Below are 22953 nucleotides of genomic sequence, written 5' to 3'. Positions count from 1 at the left end.
CAGGAGCCATGTCTTGAGGTGGAGAATCCCCAAGTTGGGATGCAGGGTATGTCCTCTGTTCTGCAAGAGGAGGTGTGGGATGGCCGGGAGAGGGATTGGTTGGTACATTACAAGCTGTGCCAGGTAAGGTTACCAGGTCTGTACAACCAAGCAGGAGCAATCCAAAGGACATGAGCTCCATCCCTTTTTATTTTCAGCATGACCTTTGACAGTAGGGGAAACAGAGGAAAGATGTAGAGAAGGTCCTGGTCCCAGCAGAGGAGGAGAGCTTCACCCAGGGAGTGTTGTCCCATTCCTGCTCTGGAGCAGTAGCGTGGACATTTCTTGTTCAGTGAGTGGCGAAGAGGTCTGTGGATGGTGTCCCCCCATCGTCTTAATAGGTTGTGAAGCGCTGTCAGTTGTATCTCCCAGTTGTGGTCGTGTGGCAATTTGCGAGTTTTTTGTGCCCGGTAAATAAGCCGCAGACAGTATAACGTCCTGGGAGATGCACCAAATTCCATAGCCTCATAGCTTCTGCACATAGGAAGGGCAACCTGGCTCCCCACTGCCAATTGATGTAGTACATACACGCTATGTTGTCTGTTAGGATCTTTGCGTGTGATCCTGTGATCAGAGGGAGGAAAGGGGCGCAGGTGTTCCTGACCGCTCTTAGCTTGAGGACATTGACATGAAGGGGTATCTACGCAAGTGACTGTTTGCCTTGTATCGTGAGGCTGTTTAGATGTGCACCCCACCCTATGAGTGATGCACTGGTGGAGAGGAGCAATGATGGTGATGTTTGCAAGAAGGGCACCCCTTTGCAAACATTGGCTGGGTCTTTCCACCAGTCTGAAGAGTTTTTGATTCCGGTGGGTAGTGCCAGGGATTTGTCCAGCCTGTTCTTGTTTGTAAACTGAGCTGAACCATACTTGGAGGCATCACATATGAAGCCTGACATGTGATATTAGCACTGTGCATGCTGCCATAGGACCCAAGAGTTGGAGGCAGAGTCTGGCTGGTATTTGTGGGCTGTTCTGAATGGTGTCTATTAGTGTGACTAAGGATAGGCACCTGTGTTGAGGTAAGAGGACTTTGACCTGTAATGAATCAAGGTCGGCCCCTATGAATTTCAGGCTTTACACTGGAGCAAAGGCTCATTTCTGGGTGTTCAGCTGTAGACCCAGTTCCATAAACAAGTGAATTGTAGTTTCAGTGACTTGGTGAGCCCCTCAGCGAGCTCAGGCTTTGAGGAGGCAATCGTCCACGTACAGGTAGATCGTTGAGAACATAAATGAGTGGCCACCACTGAGTGAACCTTGGAAAATACTCTCGGGGTTGATGATAGCCCAAAGGGGTGCACTCTGTATTGGTAGTGGTCACATCCCAGAGTGAATCTGAGAAATCATCTGTGAGCAGGTAAGACTGAGATATGAAAACAAACGTCCTGGAGGCTGAGGGCTGAAAACCAATCTCCCTGTTCCAGTGCTGAAATGATCGTTGATGAGGTGACCATCTTGAATTTTTGAGCCTTGACAAACTTGTTGAGAGCTCTGAGGTCTGGTATGGGCCTCCAACCTCCCTTCCTTTTGGGTATTAGGAAATAATAGATGCCTCGTAGATGCTGAAGTACTGGTTCTATGGCTCCTAACTGGAGGAGGTGATCTATCTCTAATCGTAGTAGCGACAAAGAGTCCTGTGGCACCTTATAGACTAACAGACGTTGTCAAGGTTCCTCCCCCACTCTGAACTCTAGGGTACAGATGTGGGGACCTGCATGAAAACCTCCTAAGCTTACTTTCACAAGCTTAGGTTAAAGCTTCCCCAAGGTACAAATTAATTTTATCCTTTGTCCCTGGATCTCCCCTGCCACCACCAAACTCTAACTGGGTTTACTAGGAAACGTAGTTTGGACATGTCTTTCCCCCCAAAATCCTCCCAACCCTTGCACCCCACTTCCTGGGGAAGGTTTGGTAAAATCCTCACCAATTTGCATAGGTGACCACAGACCCAAACCCCTTAGATCTGAGAACAATGAAAAAGCATTCAGTTTTCTTACAAGAAGACTTTTAATAGAAGTAAAGAAATCCCCTCTGTAAAATCAGGATGGTAGATACCTTACAGGGTAATTAGATTCAAAACATAGAGAATCCCTCTAGGCAAAACCTTAAGTTACAAAAAAGACACACACAGACAGGAATAGTCATTCTGTTCAGCACAGTTCTTTTCTCAGCCATTTAAAGAAATCATAATCTAACACATACCTAGCTAGATTACTTTCTAAAGTTCTAAGACTCCATTCCTGGTCTATCCCCGGCAAAAGCAGCATACAGACAGACAAAGACCCTTTGTTTCTCTCCCTCCTCCCAGCTTTTGAAAGTATCTTGTCTCCTCATTGGTCATTTTGGTCAGGTGCCAGCGAGGTTACCTTTAGCTTCTTAACCCTTTACAGGTAAGAGGATTTTTCCTCTGGCCAGGAGGGATTTTAAAGGGGTTTACCCTTTCCTTTATATTTATGACAGACGTATTGGAGCTTTCATGGGTGAATACCCACTTCGTCAGATTCATGTAGTGGAAATTTCCAGAGGCAGGTATAAATATTCAAGCAAGAATCAGGCTAGGGATAACAAGGTTAATTCAATAAGGGAGGATGAGGCCCTCTTCTAGCAGTTGAGGTGTGAACACCAAGGGAGGAGAAACTGCTTTTATAGTTGGCTAGCCATTCACAGTGTTTGTTTAATCCTGAGCTGATGGTGTCCAATTTGCAAATGAACTGAAGCTCAGCAGTTTCTCTTTGAAGTCCGGTCCTGAAGTTTTTTTTGCTGCAGGATGGCTACCTTTAAATCTGCTATTGTGTGTCCAGGGAGGTTGAAGTGTTCTCCTACAGGTTTTTGTATATTGCCATTCCTAATATCTGATTTGTGTCCATTTATTCTTTTACGTAGGGACTGCCCAGTTTGGCCGATGTACATAGAGGGGCATTTCTGGCACATGATGGTGTAGATTACATTGGTGGACATACAGGTGAATGAACCGGTGATGGTGTGACTGATCAGGTTAGGTCCTGTGATGGTGTCGCTGGTGTAGATATGTGGGCAGAGTTGGCATCGAGGTTTGTTGCATGGATTGGTTCCTGAGTTACAGTTACTATGCTGCGGTGTGTAGTTGCTGGTGAGAATATGCTTCAGGTTGGCAGGTTGTCTGTGGGCGAGGACTGGCCTGCCTCCCAAGGCTTGTGAAAGTGCGGGATCATTGTCCAGGATGGGTTGTAGATCACTGATGATGCATTGGAGAGGTTTTAGCTGAGGACTGTATGTGATGGCCAGTGGAATTCTGTTGGTTTCTTTCTTGGGCTTGTCTTGCAACAGGAGGCTTCTAGGTACACGTCTGGCTGTGTTAATCTGTTTCCTTATTTCCTCGTGTGGGTATCAGTTTTGAGAATGCTTGGTGAAGATCTTGTAGGTGTTGGTCTCTGCCTGAGGGGTTGGAGCAAATGCAGTTGTACCTCACAATACCCACATGAGGAAATAAGGAAACAGAGCCAGACGTGTACCTAGAAGCCTCCTGCTGCAAGACAAGCCCAAGAAAGAAACCAACAGCACTCCACTGGCCATCACAATGGAGTTGGGTGGTGGGAGGGAAAGGAAGTAATCAGATTCCTTGGTGGGGACATGGCATTATTTGTTTGCTCGCTCGCAGGTTGGTGCCACTGATGCTGGGGTTTACCACATTGACTTTGCCAGGTCTAAAATGGCCTTATTAAATCATGAGAGCGATCTTCGAAGAGGACGAAGAGTGGAGGATGTCAAGAAGTTGATGGTGGGTATCCTTGACTTCCTCCAATGGTATCTGGAGGGTGTCTGCCACCCTCGTTGCCAGTTCCTGGAAGAGACGGAAGTCATCTGCCAAAGATGGTGGAGGAGGCATGACCGCTTTATCCAAAGAGGAGGATATAATCCTCGGTGTAACTTTCCCCTCAGTACCGGCTTCCTGTTCCTCCCTGACTTGGGGCAGTTCTGAGAACTTGGATGCTGCAGCTGAGGGGATGTGCCTCGAGGGTTCCCAGGTGAGGCTCAAAGAAGGAGAGGCTTGCTGGTAGTGTGCCACCCAAGGGTCCTAACATGGCCATTGGGATGGTGGGCGCCAATGCGTGGCCGTACCAAGATGGTGCCATCTGTGGGTGTATCTTTGGGCTTTGTTGGTAATAAGCACCATATAGAGCTTGGGAGGAGTATGGAGACACTAATTCCTCTGGCTCATTGTCTGAATCCTTGCTAGAGAGCGGAGGGGCATGGAATGGCAGCGGAGATACTTCCTGTGCTTGGCAGAGGCTCAGTATCAACAGGTGGGAACTCCAGTGCATCCAGCAGGCAGAGGTCTCTGGGATTCCACCAGTACCAACAGTCCCAATGGCTGTGGGGAAGACTCATATTTGCCAGGTGACTCATAGTGTGGGTCCAGAGAGCGGCCTCCATGAAGATCAACTTCTGTCTGCGCTCTCTATCCTTACAAGACTGGGGCCATAGTTGCTGGCAAAATCCACACTTTTGTTGAATGAGGACTTCCCCAAGGCAAGGAATGCACTTGGAGTGCTTATCTGTTACAGGGATTTCCTCTTTGCAAAAGAAGCACTTCTTGAAGCTCAGTGAGCTGGGCATACCCTGCTGGGGGAAAGGTTCCCAACAAGGGAAGAGGCAGAAAAGAAATTAGTCTCTTTTTTTTTCCCGTTTTTTTCTTTTTTTTCTTTTTCTTTTTTTTAAAAGGTAAAATAAGAAAAGAAGAAGAAACTACAACGAGAACTACAACCATGAACTAGGAAGCTATCTAACTATAGAAATGCAGATTAAAGTAATGGTCTTAATGGACTGTGAACAGCTCCGTAGATTGGAGAGGGGGCAGGGGCAGCTGAGAATAAACTGAGGGCAGTTAGCCCACGTGGGCTAGATAGCCTCGTGGCGCTGCACAAGGAGAGACAGTGCATGTGCGGGCCTAACGGACACTGCTACCGAAGTTCTCTGATCATCAGTGCAGGGACGCAAGCACCCCTACAGTGGAGCACCCATACGGACACTATTTGAAGAAAAAATACTTTTTGCTGGACCATGCACAGTATTATTATTATAATTATTATTTATTGGTATTTCTGTAGCGCCGAGGAACCCTAGTCATAAATCAGGAGACCACTGTGCTAGGCACTGTACAAACACAGAAGTATGGTCCCTGCCCCAAAGAGCTCACAGTATGAAATTTCCTCTAAGTTAAAAGTTATACTAGTTACAGGACTATAGAAAGATATATGCAATATTGATGTTTGTTATGCAGATACAACCATTTACTGGTTTCTGGCTTGAATAAACTTTTTTTAAAACTTTATTTTTGTTTAGCTGTACAAAAGTGGATTCCATGCAGTCAGCAGAAACCATCTTCTACAAATGGTTGAAACATAGGGGAAAGAAGAGGTCTTTAGAGGACATGGGAGTTGGGAAACCATTGTGGAGTTTATGACACAGGACAATGGATCTAAGGACCATGTCTCTCTTTCTGCATATCTAGAAAGGGTGGGAGTTAATGATGGGGGGAAGAATCAGTAGTAGGGTATCAACATAAGAAGCAGAATAACTTGAGGTACGGCACAAACAGTGAAACGAAAAAAGAGTCCCATACAATTACATCACATAAAGGTAGACAACTAAATATTGACTAATTTTTAAGTGCTTGTATACAAATTCTGTAAGTCTAATTACTAAGATGGGTGAACTTGAGTGCCTGATATTAAATGAGGATATTGACATAAGAGGCATCACAGGAATTTGGTGGAATGAAGATAATCAATGGGATATGGTAAAACCAGGGTGCAAAATATATAGGAATCACGGAGTAGGTCATGCTGGTGCGGGAGTGGCACTGTATGTGAAAGAAACCATAGAGTCAAATATATTAAAAATCTTAAATGAATCAAACTGTACCGCGGAATCCCTATGGATCCATGCTTAAACTCCAGGCTTGAGTATAACAATACAAATGTACTACTGATCACCTGACCAGGAGGGTGATTGTGAAATGCTCAGGTTGATTAGAGAGGCTACAAATACAGAAAATCCAATAACAACAGGAAATTTCAACTACCCCCATATTGACTGGGTACATGTTACCTCAGAACAGGATGCAGAGATAACATTTCTAGACACCATTAATGACTGCTTCTTGGAGATGCTAATCCTGGAATCCACAAGGGAAGACACAATTCTTGATTTAGTCCAAAGTGGAGCACAGGATCTGGTCCAAGAGATGGCTGTAGCTGAACCACTCGGTAATAGTGACCATAATGTAATTAAATCTAACATCCTTATAGGAGAGAAAATACCAAAGAAACCCACCACAGTAGCATTTAATTTCATAAAGGAGAACTACACAAAAATGAGGAACTAGTTAAATGGAAGTTAAAAGGTATAGTCTCAAGAGTGATATGCCTGCAAACTGCATAGAAACTTTTTAAAAACACCATAAGAAAGGCTCAAGCAAAATGTATACCCCAAATAAAAAAAGAAAGTAAGAGGGCCAAAAACTGCCACTGTAGCTAAACAATAGAATAAAAGAGGCAGTCAGAGACAAAAAAACATCTTCTAAAAATTGGAAGTCAAATCCTAGTGAAGAAGATATTAAGGAGCATAAATTTTGGCAAGTCAATTGTAAAAGCACAATTAGGCAGGCCAAAAAATAGTTTGAAAAGCAACTAGCAAAAGGCACAAAAACTGGAATTTTTTTTTTTGTAAGTACATCAGAAGCAGGAAACCTGCCAAACAATCAGTGGGGCCATTGGACGATCGAGGTGCTAAAGGAGCACTTGTGAAAGAGATGGCCGTTGTGGAGAAGCTAAATGAATTCTTTAGCATTGGCCTTCACTGCCCAAGATGTGAGGGAGATTCCCTTACCTTAGTCATCCTTTTCAGGTGACTAATCGGAGATACTGTCCAGATTGTTCCAAAACCTCCTCTACTGAGATCTCAAATTGATAAATTAAACAGTAATAAATCACCAGAACCGGATGGGTATTCACCCAAGAGGTGTGAAGAAACTAAAATATGAAACTGCAGAACTATTAACTGTGGTGCGTATCCTCTCTCTTAAATCAGCTTCTAAACCAGATGACTGGAGGGAAGCTAAAGTAACGCCAATTTTTTTTAAAAAGCTCCAGAGGTGGTCCTGGAATTACAGGCCAGTAAGCCTAACTTCAGTACCAGGCAAACTGGTTGAAACCATAATAAACAGAATTATCAGACACGTCGATGAACACGGTATTTTGGGGGAAGAGTCAGCATGGTATTTGTAAAGGAAAATCATGCCTCTCCAATCTATGAGATTACTTTAAGGGTGTCAACAAGTATGTGGACAAGAGTGATCTAGTGGATACAGTGTAGTTGAACCTTCAGAAAGCCGTTGACAAGTGCCTCACCAATGGGTGAAAGTCTTCTCATGGATCAGTAACTGGTTAAAAGATAGGAAACAAAGGGTAGAAATAAATGGTCAGTTTTCACAGTGGAGAGAGGTAAATAGCCAGGTCTCCCAAGGATCTGTACTGGGGCCAGTGCTGTTCAATACATTCATAAATGATCTCAAAAAAGGGGTAAACATTGAGGTGGCAAAGTTTGCAGACAATACAAAATTACTCAAGATAGTTAAGTCCAAAGCTGTCTACAAGGGATCTCCCAAAACTGGGTGACTGGGCAACAAAATGGCAGATGAAATTCAATGTTGATAAATGCAAAGTAATGCACAATGGAAAACATAATCCCAACGATGCATACCAAATGATGGGATCTAAATTAGCTGTTACCGCTCAAGAAAGATCTTGGAGTCATTCTGAAAACATCCGCTCAAAGTGCAGCGACAGTCAAAAAAGCTAACCATTAGGAAAGTGATAGATAAAAAAAATTATCATAATGCCACTATATAAATCCATGGTACACCCAGACCTTGAACAACTATGTGCAGTTCTGGTCACCCCATCTCAAAAAAGATACGTTAGAATTGGAAAAAGTAAAAAGAAGATCAATGGAAATGATTAGTGGTATGGAACAGCTTCCATATGAGAAGAGATTAAAAAGACTGGGACTTTTCACCTTTGAAAAGAGACAATTAAGAGGGCTTATGATAGTAGTCTATAAAACCATGAATCGTGTGGAGTGACTAAGGAATTGTTATTTTCCCCTTCACATAACATACAAATCATGGGTCACTCAATGAAACTAATACGCAGCAGGTTTAATATAAACAAAAGGAAGTAATTCTTCACACAATGCAGTCAACCTGTGGAACTCATTGCCTGGGGATGTTGTGCAGGCTAACAGTATAACTGGGTTCAAATAAGAATTAGAGAAGTTCATGGAGGATATGCCCATCAGTGGCTATTAAACAAGATGGTTAGGGACGCGACCCCGTGTTCTGGGTGTCCCTAAGCCTGTGACTTCATGGTGCTGGGACTGGAGAACAGATGATAGATCACTTAATACTATTCCTGTTCTGTTCATTCGCTGTGAAGCATCTGGCACCAGCCACTGTCAGAAGACAGGATACTGGGCTAGATGGAACACTGGTCTGACCGAATGTGACCATTTTTATGTTCTTAGAGATTCAAAAATCAAGGTCCAGATCTATTGCAGGGCCCACATTAGGAACCAGGGCCATTACAAATAAAGGATGGTACAGACATCTGATGTGACCACATAACAAACTTTGAATTTCATTCCCGTGACAAGGGCTGTGTTTGGATGACCGCAAAGTTCTCTCATGGGTGGGAGGAAGAAACACGCTTTGTCACTCCAGCCAGCTCGAGTTTTGCTTTCTGTTGGGACATATGAAGAAAGGGATAGAAAATAAATACTGAAAATACAGTTGTCTCTATATAAGCCAACAGGATGTCCTTGCCTGATTACTGTGCTCAGTTCTGGTCATCTTGTCTCAAAAAGAAACATAACAAAGAAAGAAAGAGGGTTCACAGACAAGAGACAAACATGACTGGAGGCCTAGCAAGACAGAAAAGGAGATGAACAAGAGAGGACATGAGAGAATTAACAACAACAACAACTGACACAGAAAAGGTAAATTGGACACTCCTATTTGCCCTCTTTCATAATAAAAGAGGATGTTTATGATGCATTAATCTGTTAGAACTCACTGCCACAAGGTATTGAGTCAAAAACATTTATCAGGATGCAAAAAGGGATCAGACACTTTTGTGTGTAATGAGAACATCCACAATTCTGTATTACACAGTCATATTTCAAACACAGGCTATAAATTTCCCCATGCTTAGGAGCATAAGCCAACCACTAACTAAGTGATTAAAAAGAAACTTCCCCTCTGAACAGGTTATTCCATTGGGGGATTCATTATAAGGATTCTTTCAGGCAGGATATTGGACTAAACAGATGTCCAGACTTCTGCTCTGTGCTGTATGGCAATTCTTACATTTCTTAAAACCTTGCCCATACAAACAGTGCTATGTGATCGCTGGCTTGGTGTCTCTGCTTCTCTCTGTGGTTTCATCATGAGATTTGCTCATGTGACAAGAGGGAAACCCAGTATCTATTTGGAGCATTCAGGAAATGAGTTAATCAAGACAGCAAGCTCTTAAATTAAAATTTAACCTTTCCTAGTCCATACACAATCTTTTCAAGCATGAAATAAATATTTCAGTAAATGGGGACTGAATTGTGGCAGGAAGAATGAGAGAGAGAGAGAGAGAGTCTGGTGGTCTTAGTCTCCACTGATTAATGTAGCCTTGGCCTCTAACATTTGTAGCAAACCCCACAGATGGTATTGCGGAACACCCTGGACTAGATACTGGAAAGAGCTCCTACTTACATATATAGAAGATTACATTTAATACACAGGACTGAAAAATGCCATCTTTTCATAGAATGAAACAGGAAAGAAATGAGTAGAAAATTCTGTTAGCCTAGAATCAGCCTTGCACACCTAGTGACTCTGGGAAACTCCAGAGACTTCTTTCTGGAAGGTAGCTTTAGGTCACATGTCCTCTCTTCACATATGGAGATTATTAACATAGCTATGGAAATCATTCTCTACTGTATTAGCATGTACATAATAAGATCACATTACATTTAGAGGGACATGTAAAAGAATCACAAAACATGTCTGACATGACTTCTTTGAACTATATTATAGCATCACAGCAACAGTTACAATTACACTATTTATTCTGGAAGATTGACATTAATTTATTATTATTTGTAGACTGAAAATGCGGAACACATTCTCTAAAGTGTTTACTACATAAAAAGATAACAGATGAAAGGTGAAGGAATGGGACATACATACAATGTGATTCTTGCTTATACACCCAAAGGAGGACATCTGAGATAACATTTTAACTTCACTGCTAAGAAACATCCTGACTAACGCTGCAGGGATGTGCCTGTTTTTGACATGAGATCACGGTAGTTCCTAACCTGGCAAGATCACTATTTTGCCAGATGACATTCATAAAGGGATTCTTATTGCAGTAATAAATCAAAAGGACAAGGAATATGGTAGGTGGTTCTCCCTGAAGTACAATCTGCAAGTTCAGGTTGTGTTACAATTCCCAGAGAAAATGAAAATGTGTCTTCTAAAAGGACATGCATGTCACTAATGGCTTGTCTACATGAAAACTTAGTTTGAGGCAAGCTGGGGTGTAAGTCTACCCCACAGTAGCCTGCCATGCATTAAAAGTCCACGTGGACTCTGCTGCTGTGCATTAAAAGTTTCCTAGTGAACTTTAATCTACTCCTTTTTCAAAGCAAAGTAGATCAAAGAGCACTAGAGAACTTTTAGTGTGTGGCAGCAGGGTCCACAAAGACACTTAAGCCTCGTCTACACTAAAGGGAAAAGGCGATCTAAGCTACGCAATTTGAGTTACGTGAATAGCATAACTCAAATCGACGTAGCTTAGATCTACTTACCACTGGGTCCACACTATGAAACGTCAACGGGAGACACTCTCCCATCGACTCCCTCTACTCTTCTTGATCAGGTGGAGTACAGGAGTGGAGAGCAATCAGTGGTTGATTTAGTGGGTATTCACTAGACCCGCTAAATCGACTGCTGATGCATCGATCACGGCAACGTCAATCCTCTGGTAAGTGTAGACAAGCCCTCTGTGTACAGCAGGCTACTGTGGAGTAGATTTATATCCCAGCTTGCTGCGAACTAAGTGCTCATGTAGACAAGCCCTAATACAGATCCATGACTCCTATGTGTTTGACCCATCCAAACTGCTTCTTGAAATCTTGATCCTACTGAAGCTGTGTGTTGTATGTATATGTATGCATATTCGATCATAAAGTTAGGAAGGGGAGGGAGGAGCTGGCAAATAGTGGTGGTGTTCTTAGGAATCAACTTATTCCTGAGATCTTGCTTTCTGAAACTTGAAAGGGTTCGTTTGTTAATTCAACAAATTAAAAGCATTTCAGCCACAAATAAAAATGAATCAAATTATTCCAGTTTTAGTATGTTTATTTTCAAACAGGTTTCAGAGTAACAGCCGTGTTAGTCTGTATTCGCAAAAAGAAAAGGAGTACTTGTGGCACCTTAGAGACTAACCAATTTATTTGAGCATGAGCTTTCGTTAAGGTGCCACAAGTACTCCTTTTCTATTTTCAGACACTAGTTTCTCAACACTGGGCTTCAGTCAACTAAAGTTGCCTAGATGGGAACGGAATTACTGAAAGATTATCTCTGAAGAATTCATTTGTGTGCCTAGTTCCACACCTCCATTAGAGGTGCCAAAACAGCCAGTTTTTACAGAATGCAGATGTGAACCCCAATTGAATGTTTCAAAATACAATTAAGCACCTAAATGAGAGACTCAAGACACCACAATCATGAGCACAGTATACACGTGTAAGGTAGCCAAAAATGCCTTTTTGGGAGTGGCAAAGTTTTGAATATCTAACACATTGGATCTTGCCAAGTTTCTCAGGTATTAAAGGCTATTTCTGATTCATGTTTCTCAAATCCTTTTAATGTTTTCAGATTTATTTCTCACCCATTTCTTCCTGCTGAACTGTCTTTGTAAATAAAGCAAACAGGCATCACTAAATGATCCAGCTAAGAACCTCATTATGCTCTTATGCACATCCCTGACGAAACGTTAAAGAGCAGATTCAGGAGCAGGGGAAGAGCAGACAGAACATTACATAAACGGGCACAGAAAAGAACCAGAGTCCACAATTTTACCATACTAAGAAGTGGAGTAGGGGGAGGAGACACATTTCTGAACTTGTGGCAAGAACTTCCTTCCTGTAAACTGCAGTTGAGAAATACAGCGTTAGCACTTGCTACATATTATTTAAACTCCAGTTCCCTTTTTGTTGTAGCAGTGTGTGTTAAAAAGGGGCATTGACCTCATCTCTTTGAGGCACTAGTGATCACTGAACCAGTCACTTGAGCCCCATGGATGTGTTTCACAGTCCCTGCCTCCAACAGTGGGTGGTACCCAGAAAGACTGGAAAGGACTAAAGAGAAAACTGCTTCTTTAGGGAGACTAGATAGTTCAAGGCCAGATAGTTAACTTTAATCAAGGCCCAAATTTTCAAATTGTGATGCTCGAATAAAAAACAAACAGTTACCTACTTCTCGTAACTGTTATTCTTTGAGATGTGTTGCTCATGTCCATTCCATGTCAGGTGTGTGTGCTTGCCACGTGCATCGGAAGATTCCCCCCCCCCCCCCAGTGGTATCCGTAGGGCCCTCTGGAGTGGCACACCTATGCGCCAGCCTAAGAGATGCTGTTCTGCCCCCGCCCCCAGTTCCTTCTTGCCGGAACTCTAACAGAAGGGAAGGAGGGTGAGTCATGAAATGGACATGAGCAATGCATGTCAAAGAACAACAGTTACGAGAGGTAGGTAACCCTTTTTTAATTCTTCGAGTGCTTGCTCATGCCCATTCCAACTCAGGTGACTCACAAGCAGTGCCTCTGGAAGTGGACAGGAGTTCATGGACGTGTAGATGGCAACACAGCTCTGCCAAAGCCAGCCTCATCTTGGGCTTCCCGGGTGATGACATAGTGTGTCATGAAAGTATGGACAGATGACCACGTAGTGGTTCTGCAAATGTCCTGGATAGGGACATGTGCCAGGAAAGGTGCCAATGATGCTTGTCCTGGTCAAATGAGCTGTCACAGATGCAGATGGTGATCCAGGATGAAATTCTCTGGGATGACACCAGGAGATCCTTCATTCTGTTGGCCACCACAACGAAGAATTGAGTAGACCTGCAGAAGGGCTTAGTCCGCTCAAGGTAGAAAGCCAGGGTGCATCTGACATCCAGTGTGTGTAGACCCACTCCTCAGTGGAAGTTCAAAAGGAAAACCAATGAGCCTGGAGGGGATGAGGTTGAGGTCCCATTGGGGAAATCGAATCCTGAACCTGCAGGAAGAGCCTTTCAAGGTCCTTAAGAAATCGGATAGTCATCACATGCGAGAAGACAGACCTGCTGTTGATGAGAGGGTAGAAGGCCGATATGGCTGCCAGGTGCACCTTAATTGATGAGCGTGCCAGGCCTTGGTGCTTCAGGAGGAGCAGATTGTCCAGAATCGATTGTAAAGATGACTGAAATGGTGGGATGTTCCGTTCCAACACCCAGCAGGTAAAGTGTTTCCACTGGGCCAAGTAAATAGCTCTAGTGGAGGGTTTTCAGCTTTCTAAGAGCTGGACCTGTCTGGAGCAGGCCTGTTCCTCAGGGTTTAGCCATGCAGCAACTATGCTGTCAGGTGCAGGGAGGTTCGGTTCAGATGTAGCAGCTGACTATGGTACTGCAAGAGCAAGTCCAGGCGGTTCAGGAGCGCCCAGGCACCTGCCACTGCCAAGTCCATGAGCATGCCGAACCAATGTTGGTAAGGCCATGACGGAGCTTTTACAATGACTCATGCTCTGTCCCTCTTGATCTTGAAGCATACATGAGGAAGTCCCCCCACGACAGGAAAAAGGCATCCGAAAGTGAGCCTTTGTTGAGACTGTAGAGAGCAAAACCAGTGACATTTTCTGTTTTGTCTGGTAGCAAACAGGTCCACCTGGGGTGTTCCCCACTTCTGGAAGATGGTCCTGATGACCTCCAGATGGGGGGGTCCCTCGTGGGGAGAGAAGAAAGCTCTGCTGAGATGGTCCTCTAGAGAGTTCCGGACTTCTGGTAGGTGTGAGGCTTCCAGATGGATGGCATGTTGAATACAGAAGTTCTACAGATGAAGGGCTTCTTGGCAGAGGGCCGATAACTGTGCTCCCCCTTGCTTGTTGACATAGAACATCAAAGTTGTGTTGTCTGTCGACACCTGCACTACCTTGCCCGAGAGCTGGGGAAGGAACACTTAGCAGGCCAGGTGGATGGCCCTGAGTTCTCTCACTTTTATATGTAATGACAGCTCCTCTCTGGACCATAGGCCCTGTGTCCTAAGGGGACCAAGGTGGGCTCCTCACCCTAAATCCAAGGCGTCTGATACCACGGACAGGGTGGGTCGAGGAGTTACAAATGGAAACCCTTCCATCACATTGTGTGGGTTCAACCACCTGCTAGGGAGGTAAGTATTTGCGGTGGGATGGTGGGCGTCATGGCTGCAGTGATGCCTGACTGGGGAGTAGACCGATGCCAGCCACATCTGTAGGGGTCTGAGGTGCAGTCTTGCATGCTGAACCACATAAGTGCATGCTGCCGTGTAACCTAGCAGACCTGGGCTTTAGGGAGCAGGTAGGAGTGACTTGGGCAATCAGATCTGACATTGCCCTGAATCTGGCTTCCAGTAAGAACGTTCTGGCTCGGGTAGAATCTAGGACCTCTCCAATAACTCTATCCTTTGCATCTGGACCAATGTTGACTTCTGTTTGTTTAGCAACAGACCCAGTTCTTAACAGGTGGCTTGTACTATCGTGATGCTGCACTGAACATGTGCCCACGAGTGCCCTCTGATGAGCCAATCATCGAGGTATGGGTAGATCTGAATACCCCTGCATCTGAGGTAGGCTGCGACTACTGCCATGTGTTTTGTGAAGACTCTTGGCACTGTCAATAGACCAAAAAGGAGCACTGCAAACTGGTAGTGGGCCTATCCGACTATGAACCACAGGAACCTCCAGTGGCTATGAAAAATTGAAATATGGAAGTATGCATCCTTTAAGTCTAGGGCGGTGTACCAGTCTCCAAGGAGGGGATAATGGAGGCCAGGGAGACCATGAAGAACTTAAACTTTTTGAGGTATTTGTTGAGGCCTTGAAGGTCCAAGATGGGATTCCTTTTGCCTTTGGAATCAGAAAATAAAGGGAGTAAAACCCTTTCCCTCTCAGTTCTTTAGGAACTTCTTCTATGGCCCCCACTTGTAGGAGGGCCTGCACCTCCTGGATGAGCAGTTGCTTTTGAGAAGGGTCCCTGAAGAGGGACAGGGAAGGGGGGTGGGAGGGAGGGATAGAAATAAATTGAAGGATGTACCTGACCGCTACAATGCTGAGCACCCACTGGTCCAATGTTATAATGGCCCAAGAAGGGAGGTATGGCAAAAGGCAATTTGAAAATAAAACGGGGGTAGGATCCTGGTTGCAAACTGGGCGGTCACCCTCAGGCGCACCCTCAAAATGCCTACTTGTTTCCAGGCAGATAATGGCTAGTGTGCAGCTGGGATGATGAGGACTGTGGCTAGCCTTGACGGCGCTTGTAGCTCTTGCCCTTCCTACGGTAGGGCTCAGCTCTAGTCTGGCCCACAAATCTTTGAGGCTGCTGGGGTTTGAAACGCTTCCTTGAAGGCCCAGGAGCGTAGAGGCCCAAGGAGCATAAAGTGGCTCGAGTCTTTTAGCCCATGTAATCTAGTGTCTGTTTGGTCAGAAAACTGGGCTAAACCATCAAAGGGGAGGTCTTGGATGGATTGTTGGACCTCCGCAGACAAGCTGGCAGACTGCAGCCATGACGCCCAATGCACTGTCACGGCCGACACCATTGTCCTGGCTGAGGAATCAGCCGCAGCCCAGCAGCCGCCTGGAGGAATGCCCTTGCCACTGCCTTGCCCTTGTCTATTATGGCCGGTTTTGTTTAACATCTTCATAAATGATCTGGAGGATGGTGTGGATTGCACTCTCAGCAAATTTGCGGATGATACTAAACTGGGAGGAGTGGTAGATACGCTGGAGGGCAGGGATAGGATACAGAGGGACCTAGACAAATTGGAGGATTGGGCCAAAAGAAACCTGATGCGGTTCAATAAGGATAAGTGCAGGGTCCTGCACTTAGGACGGAAGAATCCCATGCACCCCTACAGACTAGGGACCGAATGGCTAGGCAGCAGTTCTGCGGAAAAGGACCTAGGGGTTACAGTGGACGAGAAGCTGGATATGAGTCAGCAGTGTGCCCTTGTTGCCAAGAAGGCCAATGGCATTTTGGGATGTAGAAGTAGGGGCATAGCGAGCAGATCGAGGGACGTGATCGTTCCCCTCTATTCGACATTGGTGAGGCCTCATCTGGAGTACTGTGTCCAGTTTTGGGCCCCACACTACAAGAAGGACGTGGATAAATTGGAGAGAGTCCAGCGAAGGGCAACAAAAATGATTAGGGGTCTGGAACACATGACTTATGAGGAGAGGCTGAGGGAACTGGGATTGTTTAGTCTGCGGAAGAGAAGAATGAGGGGGGATTTGATAGCTGCTTTCAACTACCTGAGAGGTGGTTCCAGAGAGGATGGTTCTAGACTATTCTCAGTGGTAGAAGAGGACAGGACAAGGAGTAATGGTCTCAAGTTGCAGTGGGGGAGGTTTAGGTTGGATATTAGGAAAAACTTTTTCACTAAGATGGTGGTGAAACACTGGAATGCGTTACCGAGGGAGGTGGTAGAATCTCCTTCCTTGGAAGTTTTTAAGGTCAGGCTTGACAAAGCCTTGGCTGGGATGATTTGATTGGGGATTGGTCCTGCTTTGAGCAGGGGGTTGGACTAGATGACCTCCTGAGGTCCCTTCCAACCCTGATATTCTATGATTCTATGATTCCTGGCTGGATTCTTGGGACAGAGAATCTGCGAACTTGGCCATGGAGTGCCACGTATCAAAGTCACAGAGCCCCGCAAGACTTGGTGGCTTGAAACGCACAGTTGGAGGCTGGCCTTTAAATAAACTTTTCTGCCAAAAAGATACAGCCTCTTTGCATCCTTATTCTTTGGGGTCGAACTAGTTTGGCCTTGCCTGTCCCTCTCATGGGCTGCTGTGGCTACCAAGGAGCCAGGGGAGGGGTGCATATAAAGGTATTTGAAGCCTTGGCAGGGACGTAATATTTCCTCCCTGTGCATTTGGAAATGGGGGGCAGAGAGGATGGAATCTGTCATAAGGCCTTGACCAGTTTAACGATGCCCTTGTGAACTAGCAAGGCAATCCTGGGAGAATAACATGTGGGGGAAAGGAGTCCAGGAGAGCTGGCTGTATTTTAAAGAATCCTTATTGAGGTTACAGGGACAAACCATCCCGATGTGTAGAAAGAACAGCAAATATGGCAGGCAACCAGCTTGGCTTAACAGTGAAATCCTTGCTGATCTTAAACACAAAAAAGAAGCTTACAAGAAGTGGAAGATTGGACAAATGACCAGGGAAGAGTATAAAAATATTGCTCAGGCATGCAGGAATGAAATCAGGAAGGCCAAATCACACTTGGAGTTGCAGCTAGCAAGAGATGTTAAGAGTAACAAGAAGGGTTTCTTCAGGTATGTTACCAACAAGAAGGTGGTCAAGGAAAGTGTGGGCCCCTTACTGAATGACGGAGGCAACTTAGTGAGAGAGGATGTGGAAATAGCTAATGTACTCAATGCTTTTTTTGCCTGTGTCTTCACGAACAAGGTCAGCTCCCAGACTACTGCACTGGGCAGCACAGCATGGGGAGGAGGTGACCAGCCCTCTGTGGAGAAAGGAGTGGTTCGGGACTATTTAGAAAAGCTGGACGAACACAAGTCCATGGGGCCGGATGCGCTGCATCCGAGAGTGCTAAAGGAGTTGGTGGATGTGATTGCAGAGCCATTGGCCATTATCTTTGAAAACTCATGGTGATCAGGGAAGGTCCCGGACGACTGGAAACAGGCTAATGTAGTGCCCATCTTTAAAAAAGGGAAGGAGGAGGATCCTGGGAACTACAGGCCAGTCAGCCTCGCCTCAGTCCCTGGAAAAAATCATGAAGCAGGACCTCAAGGAGTCAATTCTGAAGCACTTAGAGGAGAGGAAAGTGATCAGGAACAGTCAGCATGGATTCACCAAGGGCAAGTCATGCCTGACTAATCTAATTGCCTTCTGTGATGAGATAACTGGCTCTGTGGATGAGGGGAAAGCAGTGGACGTGTTGTTCCTTGACTTTAGCAAAGCTTCTGACACGGTCTCTCTCAGTATTCTTGCCAGCAAGTTAAAGAAGTATGGGCTGGAGCAATGGACTATAAGGTGGATAGAAAGCTGGCTAGATTGTCGGGCTCAATGGGTAGTGATCAATGGCTCCATGTCCAGTTGGCAGCCTGTATCAAGTGGAGTGCCCCAAGGGTCGGTCCTCGGGCCAGTTTTGTTCAGTATCTTCATTAATGATCTGGAGGATGGCGTGGACTGAACCCTCAGCTAGTTTGCATAGGACACTAAACTGGGAGGAATGGTAGATACGCTGGAGGGTAGGGATAGGATACAGAGGGATCTAGACAAATTAGAGGATTGGGCCAAAAGAAATCTGATGAGGTTCAACAAGGACAAGTGCAGAGTCCTGCACTTAAGACGGAAGAATCCCATGCACCGCTACAGACGAGGGACTGAATAGCTAGGCAGCAGTTCTGCAGAAAAGGACCTAGGGGTTACAGTGGATGAGAAGCTGGATATGAGTCAACAGTGTGCCCTTGTTGCCAAGAAGGCCAATGGCATTTTGGGATGCAGAAGTAGGGGCATTGCCAGCAGATCGAGCGATGTGATCGTTCCCCTCTATTTGACATTGGTGAGGCCTCATCTGGAGTACTGTGTCCAGTTTTGGGCCCCACACTACAAGAAGGATGTGGAAAAATTGGAAAATGTTCAGCGGAGGGCAACAAAAATGATTAGGGGACTGGAACACATGACTTATGAGGAGCGGCTGCGGGAACTGGGATTGTTTAGTCTGCAGAAGAGAAGAATGAGGGGGGATTTGATAGCTGCTTTCAACTACCTAAAAGATGGTTCCGAAGAGGATGGATCTAGACTGTTCTCAGTGGTAGCAGATGAAAGAACAAGGAGTAATGGTCTCAAGTTGCAGTGGGGGAGGTTTAGCTTGGATATTAGGGAAAACTTTTTCACTAGGAGGGTGGTGAAGCACTGGACTGGGTTACCTAGGGAGGTGGAGGAATCTCCTTCCTTAGAGGTTTTTAAGGTCAGGCTTGACAAAGCCCTGGCTGGGATGATTTAATTGGGTATTGTTCCTGCTTTGAGCAGGGCGTTGGACTAGATGACCTCCTGAGGTCCCTTCCAACCCTGATATTCTGTGATTCTAACCCTTGCTGGGGTTGCTGCGGCCAAAATGTCAAACAAGGTGTGGGAGGGCTCCATCAACTCCTCAGCTTCAAGGCCCAGGTTTGCTGCCACATGCTTAAGAAACTCTTGGTGAGCCATAAAGTCATCATGTGGCACTGCATGTGACAGCCCTGCCACTGCCTCATCAGGTGATGAGGAGGAAGAAGCCAGGGCTGGGGGAGGAACCGTCTCCAAGTCCCTTGCTGGGTGGGCCTTGTCCTGGGGTGGCTGAGGAGCTTGGGAGCGATCCCTTGTCTGAGATGGGTGGCAGGCAGGATATAGTGGCTGAGTGTCTCTCTGAAACCCCAGAGACTGAGCACTGCATGTGGGATTCTGGGGCAGAGGGAAACCTCCATGGGTTCCAGAACTGCCAGAGAACTGCCCACTGTCCTTGATGCCATGCACCTCGCTGGTGGGCCCCCTGGAACTCCCGCTGGCACTGCAGGGTACCCCCGGTTTCTGGGTACCACAACTTCCTCACCCTCAGAGTCCGAGGAGGAAGGGTCCTCTCCTGGTGACCTGTGCAGAGCCACAGCTTCACTATCTGCGGAGAACGGTGCCAGTTTTCTGTAGAGCAGTGCCAGGAGGCTGGGAACCAGCAACAGTGGTCGGGTGACCAGCAGCGTTAATCCGGGGATCAGCAATCTGAGTCCGCGGATCGGTACTGAGGCTCTGGTGACTGGGATTGCAAAGACCAGCACCGAGGATCTGTTGACTGGCATCAAGGTTCCAGGGATCACCATCGAGTTCTCAGGGACTGGCGCTGCAGTTCTGGGGATCGGCACCGGGGTGGAGAGCAGCGGTGACAGTCTGGAAACTGATGCCGGGCGTCCTGGGACCGGGCTTGCACCTCAAGGGGTCGGTGGTGACAGTCCGGTGAGTGGTGCCAGGTGTTCAAGAACCGTTGTCGAGGATCCCGGGGACCGGTGCCTGGAACTCATGGAACGGCCACAAGACTCCACTGGCTGGTAACATGGCTGTGAGGATCACCTACATTAACCTGGTGACCGGGATGGTGCTGGGGAGTGGTGCCACAGAGATGGGGATTGCTCACAGATCCCAATGCAGGCTAGCTCCTAGCCGGGATTGCCATTGGGGGCAGGAGTTCCCGGGACTTTTCCGCACGTGGATCTGTCAGAATTGGCCACTTGAAAGGCCTTAAGTGTAGTCGGCACTGTGAGGTTACAGGCGCCCCGCCACTACACAGGGCAAGTGGCAGATCCTGAAGTGGGCTTGCAAGCTTATCTAGTGAGTCTGCTGCCTGGCCATGCTCTGGGAAAGACAAGGCACCTCTCGCAAGTTCTTGTTCACCTATAACTTTCCCCTTGCAAGACACCGGGGAGCAGCCTCTCCCATGCTTATGCCTCTTGGATGGCACCAGGGATGGAGACCGGTGCCAGGAGGAGGCCGGCGCCAGAGGGGCGCTTCTCACCAATGCCAAGTCGGAGTGGGCTGACTCCATGAGGAGAGCCCTGAGTCTAATGTCCTACTCCTTCTTTGTACGCAATTTGAAGTTCTTGGAGATATGCTACTAGTGGCGTACGTGGGACACCCTTAAGAACTTCAAACAGCTTTGATGGGGGTCACTAACTGGCACGGGCTTCTTATACCAGTCACAAGGCTTGAGGATCGAGGCATGCCCCATCCGTGGGTAAAGTCCGTAGGGTACTGCCTCACTACAATTAAGTACTACTTTAACTAACTAACTACCAAAACTACAAATACTCTAACTATATACACTAAACAGTTAGAAGAATCACTGGTATGATTGCTTGCTGAAGCAAGGAGACGTTCCAGCACCATCACTGGTGGTAATAAGGAACTGAAAGGGGGAGGGGGCGGCGCCTCTTATGCTGGTGCATACACGCGCCGCTGCAGGGGGCGCCAGAGCCAGCCCTACAGATACCACTGGGGGGAAAACTTCTGGCACCAGTGCATGTGGTGAGCACACACACCTGACACGGAATGGACACAAGCAAGCACTTGAAAAATTACTGGTTGCCCAACTTTAGACATCTCAGGCCTAATTTTCAGAGGTGTTAAGCATGCAAAATTTACAACTTTAGTTGATAACAGTGGGTGTGCTTAATCCCTTGCAAATCAGGTCCTGTCTCTCTCAAAATGGGTACCAACTCGCCCATCAGTGAATATTTTTGAAAATGTGTGTCTAAAGTATCAATCTACAGCTCAGCATTAACTACACCACATCTGTGCCTATACTCCTACCAGTGACCCAACTCCACCGGGCCCTGACCCAGGGCCCTAACAGGGCGGAGTGGGCCACCACTAGGTCAGCGGGGAATCCCAACAAAAGATGCTGACCTCACACAGGTGGGAGATACCACTCTCTCTCACCCTCCCTGGGTCACTTCCTACTGCACTTCCTGAAGTTGCTGTCCATGGGGCATCGGGGTCTCTGGGCTCCTCTGGGCAGATAACTCTCTTGGACTTCGATGGCCACAGATCTCCAGCTCCCACAGGGAATGGCTGTGATAGCTCTTCAGGGGAAGCCTCCACCAAAGGTCCTTCCTCTCCGGCAGCCAGCCCAGACTGAGTCAGGCTGCTCCCTTTTATACTAACATATCGTTTGGAGCATGCCGCCTACAGTCTGAGGGGCGGGACTTCCTCCACCCATAGTGTGAGTTTAATCCCTTCAGGCCCAGTGTGAGGTATGCATGCCCCGTCACAGGCTGCAAGTCAGGACTGAATGTCTTCAACAGAGATGTAAAGGAGTCCGTTTTGACAGTCTGACTGGCTCTAACTAGTGCTATTAGCAAAGAATTACCAGAGTGGGAACTTACGCTCCAATGCATTTCTGCTTCCCTCTGCCCCCTGTCAATTTTCCTAAGAATATGAGAACCTATTTAGCAAGTCTAGTGCTTGCACCAAGAAGTAAAGACAGATTGAATAGGCCTACAACAAGACTGGATCAGAGACTGAAAGGTAAACCTATGCTCACAGCCCATCACATTGCAGAGTCTGGTCCCAGGACTTTGTCTATCTAGGTAAAGATGTTGCATTTGACACTATGGTATATGGAAATGCCTATACTAGCTCTCTTCGTCAGCAGTGCTGCTGTTAACACTTCATCATCAGAGAGCACTGAATTTACTCACAGATAAAATGAGCTCTTTTTATGTACACCATATAGGCATCTCCTAATGCTAGAAAGACACCAACTGCCAAGGTCTCTCACCATGTGCCAGCTAGACCTTCAGCTATCTCCTTGTTAACAGTGCTACCCCCATCCCAGTGAATGTGAATCTGGTTTTGGCATTTCTCAGAATCCAGGTCACTCTAGTAGGAATGAAGTGGAAGCACTTACTCTCGTGCTCCTCATGCACCACTATGTTCACACGGTCCACACATGACTGGATATCATTCCATGTGATAAACTCATTCCCTTCTGTATGTGCCTGAGCTTTCAGCTTCATCAAATCATCGATGTATCTGC

At 46.3% G+C, this 22953-nt stretch overlaps 1 protein-coding gene across 2 annotated transcripts in view; it reads right to left on the bottom strand.

The window, feature by feature from the left end:
- Nucleotides 1-22953, bottom strand: part of IQGAP1 (IQ motif containing GTPase activating protein 1) — a 179056-nt gene that overhangs the window by 81160 nt on the left and 74943 nt on the right. For both annotated transcript variants that reach the window (XM_037910038.2, XM_037910039.2), the window contains exon 14: nucleotides 22825-22949. In XM_037910038.2, coding sequence (XP_037765966.1) covers nucleotides 22825-22949 — 125 coding nt within the window. The remainder of the gene's footprint in view (nucleotides 1-22824; nucleotides 22950-22953) is intronic.

Source organism: Chelonia mydas, chromosome 10 (genome assembly GCF_015237465.2).
Source record: "Chelonia mydas isolate rCheMyd1 chromosome 10, rCheMyd1.pri.v2, whole genome shotgun sequence".
Classification (NCBI taxonomy): Eukaryota; Metazoa; Chordata; order Testudines; family Cheloniidae; genus Chelonia; species Chelonia mydas.
Note: the sequence above shows the minus strand (reverse complement) of the source record. Positions and strands in the feature narration are given on the sequence as shown.